At 36.5% G+C, this 9,211-nt stretch overlaps 1 protein-coding gene across 1 annotated transcript; it reads left to right on the plus strand.

Annotated features, from left to right (window-relative positions):
* The first annotated feature begins 2,220 nt into the window (after positions 1 to 2,220).
* LOC128651872 (small nuclear ribonucleoprotein F) lies at positions 2,221 to 2,667 on the plus strand. Its single transcript, XM_053704849.1, has one exon. The coding sequence runs from the start codon at positions 2,320 to 2,322 to the stop codon at positions 2,578 to 2,580; it is 261 nt and encodes an 86-aa protein (XP_053560824.1). The 5' UTR covers positions 2,221 to 2,319; the 3' UTR covers positions 2,581 to 2,667.
* The last annotated feature ends 6,544 nt before the right edge of the window (positions 2,668 to 9,211 follow it).

The following is a 9,211-nucleotide window of genomic DNA, read 5'->3' on the forward strand; positions in this document are numbered from 1 at the left end:
AAAATGAAACGCTGTAAAAAATGGTTATCGCTTGCTCACTAACCTGACATTGCGTTAGACCAACTGTGCTTAACCCACAGGTAGTTAGAAACATGAAAAGAGAAGTGCACACAGGGTACGATTCAAGTGAAGATTTATTAAATAAAACACACGCAACTCACACTGTTGCACTTACTAGATTAAAATGATAATAGGCAATTTCCTATGCTGATATCTTGGTGATCGTCTCTATGTGTGCTGGTACAGGTGGTAACAAAAGTTCCCAACACCGGCTCAGGTATCTGCAAGGTGTCCGGACTGCCTGCTGCTATTAGCACAGTTGCCGTGCACAAAGACGTGTTAACCTGTTCTTCTGTTCCTCAACGCGATTCCCCCAAACCAGGGTCGGGCTTTATCAAGAGGTGAAAATAGACTGTTCAAATTTTAGCGCCTTTTGGCTTTTAAAACGTCCAAACAAACAGACACGCCCCCAAGGCTCACTGGGGGTGTGAGGCATCTTCGCTGTATGATTGGCCAGGGATTGATACATTGTACATTCACTGCTAACAAAGAATACCCAACATTTAAAAAAAATGCATATTACAAAACTTAAAATCATAGACAGTGTTAGTTCATTCATTACCATATCGTCTTACAACATACTAACATTGCAAAAATGTAATATTCTTTGCTGGCCGGAAGAATATTCTCGGATACATCTAAAAACCAACATGATATTACATATTGTATATTGTATATTGATACCTGTTAGTGAAACTTTCGATCTTTAATTGTCTAAATACATTTAAACCTGAGAGACAGAAAATTTGTAATTGGTACACACAAGAGGCTTGTTTTATAGCGTTACTTCATCCGCCATAAAAATTGATACTTTTTGCAACAAATTGAGCACATCATGAGAAACAACAAATTGCTGTGACAGTTCCGATAATACAAAAAATGCACTCGCTACTAGCGGCTATCTATATATCCACAATCTTACTTCTAAATTATCTCAGTTGGAGTAAAAACATTTCCTTTAAAAGGTTATGTAGTTGCCGCTATGGATTGCTCTCGTAGTTCTGAGCGCTTGTATATGATCGCGTATGTTGTTTATACGTGACCATGGTTACCAAAGTGAATGTATAGAGTGTAGATGACGCTAGTTACTATTCACTTGCCCAAAAACAAGCATGCGGTTACTAGCTATTGATCCTAAAAATATATTGTCAATTCCTATACTAGCATCTGTCGATAACTAAAAAGAGCATTGGATATATATTTTATGTGTTAACGTATAGTTAGTTTTTCTTTATCTAAGTGTGATCCATCCACAAAATCAAACAATGAAGATCTTATAATTGTTGTTATATAAAAACCTATTTACTATGATTTGATCATTCTACACTAAACTTAATAAAAATATTATATTAAAAGATATACTGTACTAAAAAGATTTAGTGATATGAACGAATAAAAAGATATACACATAGCTAAAAAAGGTTTTTACAATTTTTTTGAAAAAAGTTTGAAAAAACCTCACTAATCTATTTAAAAGCAAAGGAAGATATTCCTGCCTAAAATTAATCCATCTTAAGAGATATAAAATATTTAATTAATAAAATATTTAATTAAAATTTAGCTCAACTATTTTTAAATGTTGGTGTTCATTTGATTATTAAGTGTCAATGCTTGTAATGATTGGTGAATTTGAATAATTACATTCTTATAGAGTTATACTGTATATAAGAGAAATCTTTCTTGCCATTTCCCGCTTGTCTTCGGCGGTGTGTTCCATTTGGACGCTCCAGGGAGGAATTTTTTTCGGTTTGTGTGCAGTTGATCCTGAGATCAGCAGCCGCTACATCATGAGTTTACACTAAACTTAATAAAAATATTATATTAAAAGATATACTGTACTAAAAAGATTTAGTGATATGAACGAATAAAAAGATATACACATAGCTAAAAAAGGTTTTTACAAATTTTTTGAAAAAAGTTTGAAAAAACCTCACTAATCTATTTAAAAGCAAAGGAAGATATTCCTGCCTAAAATTAATCCATCTTAAGAGATATAAAATATTTAATTAATAAAATATTTAATTAAAATTTAGCTCAACTATTTTTAAATGTTGGTGTTCATTTGATTATTAAGTGTCAATGCTTGTAATGATTGGTGAATTTGAATAATTACATTCTTATAGAGTTATACTGTATATAAGAGAAATCTTTCTTGCCATTTCCCGCTTGTCTTCGGCGGTGTGTTCCATTTGGACGCTCCAGGGAGGAATTTTTTTCGGTTTATGTGCAGTTGATCCTGAGATCAGCAGCCGCTACATCATGAGTTTACCCTTGAATCCCAAACCCTTTCTCAATGGTCTCACTGGTAAACCAGTGATGGTGAAACTAAAGTGGGGAATGGAATACAAAGGCTACTTGGTTTCTGTAGATGGATACATGAACATGCAGCTTGCAAACACAGAAGAATACATAGATGGTGCATTGTCAGGACACCTTGGTGAAGTTTTAATACGGTGTAACAATGTGTTATATATACGTGGTGTAGAAGAGGAGGAAGAAGATGGAGAGATGCGAGAATAAGTTCCGATTCGCCTTTGGTTTATATATTGAATGCAGAAATTGACTAAACTACTTCCATTTATTGTGGAGACATTTTTTACTACTTTATTTTTGTTTACAGACTGGCTGCACGCTCTTCGGATCCGCCCAAGATATCTGGGAAAGACCCCGGGACGAAAAACTACCATATTGCCAAGAATTGTCCAAGCACAAGATTTAGGAAGTTCCAGACCCAGGACTACCATACACAAGGCTGCACGGAAAGAACAAGCACAGACAGCGGCAGACCACAGACCTACATCTATACCACATGACTACACATTACCTCATATGATTGGGGTACTCTCCGGTAAGAGGACACCTATACTCTTTTCTGACTTGGATATACCGCATATGAATTCAGAACATATACCACTTACATATATATATATTTCTCATAAAGACTTATTGTCAAAGACTATATTTACATCCTTTATTATATTGGACTTAAACGTTAATAACTGTTTGAAGCTGCGCAGAAGTATTAAGATTTTTTGTTCTCTTTTATTGCTATATATTGTATATAAATATATATTTAGAAATATTTATTGTAAATTAAAAAAAAATTCTATGTAGAGAACATTGGGATTTAAAGTATTTCTATTCAAAACATACTGAAAATGAATACAAATTATATAGTATATTTCAAGGTATTTGACTGGAAAGGGCTCAAAAGTGTATATATATATATATATATATATATATATATATATATATATATATATGTGTGTGTGTGTGTATATTAGTGTATATATGCAAATATATATATATATATATATATATATATATATATATATATATATATGTATATGTAGGTTTACACATACATATTTACACATATAAACACATAAATATGCACATATATGCACATATACACACACACATCTCTATATATCTACAGTATATCTGTCTATCTCCTATTTATTTACATATAATATATATAAAACTTGACAAAGTTGAAGTTTTCCGTGAAACGTGTAAGGCCACGCCCACCTTACATCACAGTGTTTGGATAACGCTTATCCACACTGTTACTTTATTTCTATTTCTTATTTGGCTACATTTCTCTATTATTATATAGCAATCTTACTACTTGCTTATTGAAGTCTGGATCGGTCAGTACAGCACATAGGATTTGCTATTTGAAGGATCCAGAACTGCAGCCTTCTTTCACCTTAATTGTACCGAGGACTGATTGACTGAACGCTAACCTTACCTCATATGATTGAGGTTCTGGAGAGTGAGTAGCCCCAAAAATGGGGATTGTTTGTGAATTTTATAATGTGTATATTTGTTCTAAACATATTACCTTATGAGGAGGATCTTTGTGTGTTTATTTTTATATTACAGTATATTAAGAAGATTCTGTGCTGTTATATATATGTAATACTTTATTTTTATGTGTGTTGTGTTTTGTGAACATTTTTTTTAAACCATTACACTTTACTTAAGGTATAAAATTATGCTAAATATTCTAGTACAGTTTCAGTTTTGGCTTGAGCGCAACCTATAACTTTCAACTTGTAATATCAGCGCAAATTAACTCTGTTGTGATATTCATTGCGCACAAGTGAAATAAAGCTTGATAGCTCTTCTCTGGTTAACCCGCTTTACCATAGACTTGTATTATCAAACCTGTGCGCTAATGGTAGAGCGGTTAATCGATATTGGTTAATGCGCAGGCGTTATCATTTGTGCGCCACTTGTAATCTACCCCATGGTAATAAATGTTTGTGTTTTTTGTGAATATGTTATGGGTAAAGTCCAATATTGGGTAATCCTAGGATTACCCAGGTAAAACGGACATTACCCAAGCAGCTGTGGGTAAACCTCAATGTATGATCATAAATCCCCTCAGAGTGCGGAGTCACCGCATCAAACATATATAGCATACACTGTAATTCCCCCATCTTCACTATCTTTTTTGCCTCCACCTGGGGGGGTTCAAGTGGATGCCAGTGGATCGGCGGGGTGCCTTCTTTGAACCCTCCCAGTCAAAGGCAAAGGAAAATAGTGTACATGAGGGAATTACAGTACATTGGGCTTTACTCACAGACACTTGGGTAATGTCCGTTTTATCTGGGTAATCCTAGGATTACCCGTATTTCTTACTTTACCTGTAACATATACACAAAATCAAAGTTAAATCCAAAACATGTTATTGGGTATCCGGCTATTAGTTTAACCCCTTAGTGACCAGACCATTTTTAAACTTTCTTACAGTTAAGGACCAGGGCTGTTTTTGCATTTCTGTGGTGTATTTAGCTGTAATTTTCCTCTTACTCATTTACTGTACCCACACATATTATATACCTTTTTTTTGCCGTTAGATGGACTTTCTAAAGATAACATTATTTTCATCATATCATTAACTATAAAAAAATGAAACAAACACACTTTTTCTAATTTTGACCCCCAAAATCTCTTATGCATCTACAACCACCAAAAAACACCCATGCTAAATCATTTCTAAGTTTAGAAATACCCAATGTTTACATGTTCTTTGCTTTTTTTTTGCAAGTTATAGGGCAATAAGTACAAGTAGCACTTTGCTATTTCAAAACAATTTTTTTTCTCAAAATTAACAAAAGTTACATTGTAACACTGATATCTGTCAGAAATCCCGGAATAACCCTTCACATGTATATATTTTTTTAAAGGAAGACAACCTGGGGGTGGAGTCTGCCACAAAATGGAGAGGACATGCTTTTCTTAAGCTCTGTAACCACAGCCTAATAATTCCTATTTCCAGGACTCACACAATCCACTTATTCCTCAGAGTCTATCTGGAATACCCCTATATATCTCAGGGATAATATTCAAGACCCTCCCCAGCCTCCTAATTTGGGTACATAGCCAATACACCCGACGTCCGAACATCGGGTGTATTGGATAGGAGCTTGGATAGAAGATCTTGTTCCTAACCTCATCCCTCCTTCACCTGGTTGGGTAACCCACTGCAGAGATCGAACTTGTCTCCCAAACACGCACAGGACTTATCCGTCTTCCTCTTTGGGACACTCGAGCAGGAGGTTACATGGTTTGGGCCACAAACATCCGTGAATCAGTTGGCCTACAACTCCGGTATAGGCCTCAGTGCTTTCAGATGAAGTGAGGTGGAGACTGCCTTTCACCGCTACCGGATCTACAGGGCTGCTTTCCTCCTACAGCACATAGTGCGATCTGGCATGGTCCAGACAGAAGAGATGTCCCTGAGGCCTCATCATCCACCCAGTCTGGGGAACACCATCCTTACTTACCTCCATCACTTAGGCACCGATTTGGGCTTCTGGCTGGTGGTCCTGACATTGAAGTTCCAGCTCCATACTACCAGACTGGAGGTAATTACAAATATTCATTAACATTCCCTTATAGAATTGCCAAATGGCGGCAGGGACAGAAGAAAGAGAATTGTTCAAAGTGTAATCTTGAGAAGGCGGGGTTAAAACACTGCCTTTGGGAATGCCCGAAGATTGGGCAGTTCTGGAGCAAAGTGCAATACTGGTTAAATAGATTTTTACAGGAAAGAGTTGAAATCCTCCCAAGTGATGTATTCTTTTTAAGGAAAGACTCCAGATCAATAGGAGACAGGTTACTTATAAATACGGCCATTTTGGCCGCACGGAACTTAATTTTTAGGAGCTGGAGGTCACCAGGTCCCCTTAGATTCGGAGAATTCACAAGCAGCATGAAATTACAGATGATAGTAGAAAGACATGGTTTAACACGTGCGGCTGAAAAACAGTTCAGAAGGTTCTTTGAGAAATGGAAAGAGATAGTTTCATCATGGCTAGGCGAAACTCAGAGGCAGTTTATTGCTCCATTAAGGAACTGGCCTTTGCTGATCACGCTGATTGTAGAGGAAGTGTTGCCCCATAATTGGTTATAAAAGTTAGGAGGGGGGGGCCACGGTCTGGCGCGGAGGTCTCAGGGGGGGGAGAGCGGGGAGAGATAAATTTTTTTTTCTCTCTTATTATTATTATTTTAATTTTTGTGTGCCCTTGTTAAGAATGTAGAGTGCTGTATACAGACATCGAGAAGTAATTTTGGTTTGGAGGTTATTTTTAATGAGTACATGGATCAAAAGGATGAAAGGGATATTAAAAAAAAAAAAAGGGGAGAATCCATTTTCAGGAATAGGTTGAGCAGGAACATGTCTTGTTGGTTTAAGGAAGGTACAAATTATGTATCAAGGTGTTGTTATTTGTTTTATATACATAAGAAGGTACTTTGTATATGACGTTATTTTTTTGCTTTTCTGTTTTTATTTATCCCGTGTTATTTGATCATGAGATTTTCCTTTCTTTGTTGTTATTTGATGGATTCTCAATAAAAATTATTTAAAAAAAAAAAAAAAACATTCCCTAAACACCTACATAGAGTGCATGGCACAAGACACCAGAATCAACCAGACCTACATGAACCTCCTTCCTCTTTAACTTACTCCATGAGGCCTAGCTATCACACTACTCAGGTTCAAAGGACCAACCACAGCTCCATTCCATATCTCTTAAAGTGCTCATTATTATACATCACTTATGATCCATCATCTTACACATCCACACAGTATGATGTCTTGGTGAGGTGGGCTCTATGCAGGCCTAGAATATATACCAGACTCTCCTAACCCATCTACCCCAGTTTTTAAGCCTCCCTCCTCCCTTTCCTGCTGACCCTCATTCCTTGCGGGTCATACCCCTACACCTTTATCCCACATCATCTATAGGTGGCACTGCCACAGGAGAGGGGCACAAATAAAAGTCTTTGTTTCCCACTCAGTTGATGCAGTCCAGAAGAACACTAGATCCAATTCCGCCTCTGGCCTAACACCATGCAGTGTTAACAATCTTGGATTAGGGGTGCAGGACATACTCCTCCCAGTTACCATTCTCCCTAAGGAAGTTACAACTCCTAAACTTCATAGTCTTCTAAAGGTGAAATGTATCACTTTGCAATATGGTTCAATCTACGAAGAAAAAACAAAAGCACCAGGACACCCATAAAAGAACTTTAGCAGACCACTTTAATAGTAAGATACATTGTGAACATGAGATTTCAGATGACGACTCCAGAGAATCCACTGCTTCACTTAAACAAATCCATAAACCTGAAAATCAACCCTCAGACAGGCCTACTGCTTCACATTCCTCTATATTTGATTCCATCAAAGCATTATCAGATAAAATGGACACTCATTATTCACCTGTTAAACAAGATCTCAAAACATCTGTTAGTGAGCTCAAAAGAGATATCTCATCACTATGAGAGCGCACAGAAACCCTTGAAAGGAAAGATGAATATCTTAATATAGACCATACAAATCTAGTGTCTTATGCCCAAAGTCTGTCAGAAATTATATCTGACCTAGAATCAAAACTGGCATACCTAGAGGACAGGTCACGCCGTAATAATATAAGGATACAGGATATTCCTGAAGACATTAGCACCACAGAGCTCTCTGTCTTCTTATTGACAGAGCTCATAGAGCCCTTCACCCAAAAAATGCAGCCTCAGAAACACCCAGAGATGTCATCATCAGACTGCACTACTACACCTTCAAAGAGAAACTCCTTAGAGCCTATTTCCTCAATAAGAACTTGAAGAACCATTCCACAATATCTAAATCTTTCCAGACCTGTCACCACATACTCTAGTTAAGAGTCACTCATTCCAACAGTTTAGCCAGTGTTAACGTCAAAATAATGTGAAATATAGATGTGGCTTTCCTGTAAAAATATTCTTCCACTTTGAAGATCACTCATACATCATTTCTTTGCCAGGTCAAGGCATAACACTACTTCAATCACTAGGCCTTCACCATCCTCAAGATCAGAACATCAAGCCATCTGAGAACTCTAATGTGCTCAACACCACTGTGCCGGAATGGTAACCACTCCCCAGAAGATCAACTCTACAATCTAAAAGAAAATACACAATTCATCCCAGGGAAGACACCTAAATCCTTCTCTGCTTTTCTTAATTGAATCCAGAACTTAGTAATGGTCTTACCTGGACACTTTCTCACCCTAAACTCTGGTATATCTCAGTCTTCTGACCCTACACAGGACTCAACGTATCCTTTTTATATTACAAAATAATTGTTTATATATTTAGCCTTATTTCAGTCATGGACGTTCTGTTCACCAGTATAGTTACATATGTTTCCCTTAGTGACCATCCTTGGACTTAATATACCCTTTCCTTGAATATTTTATGTGTTTAAACTTTTACCTTTCAGGGTTGTTATGGTTCCTAAAATAATTCCATATTCCAATGTTTTAACTCTATATTGAACTCAATATATACTTTACCTAAATACACTTGGCCTCTTCAGGATTGGTCCCTTAGCCTTTTTGCAGTTTTATTGTTATATTACAGTTTCACATAGTTGTACTTAGCATTAGAGAACCTAAACCTATACAGCTATAGCTTGAGCCATACACTTTGTACTTATAGCTAACCCTATGTCCCATTCAATCGCTAGTTTACTTAGACATAATGACAGTATTTTAAGTAACCCTCATATACTTCTAATTGGAGATGTAGCTTAATGTTAGCAGGAGTGAGAATGTAGAACTATACCCAAATGACAACGTTTAAGTTAATTCAACTT

This window comes from Bombina bombina, chromosome 3 (assembly GCF_027579735.1).
Source record: "Bombina bombina isolate aBomBom1 chromosome 3, aBomBom1.pri, whole genome shotgun sequence".
NCBI lineage: Eukaryota > Metazoa > Chordata > Amphibia > Anura > Bombinatoridae > Bombina > Bombina bombina.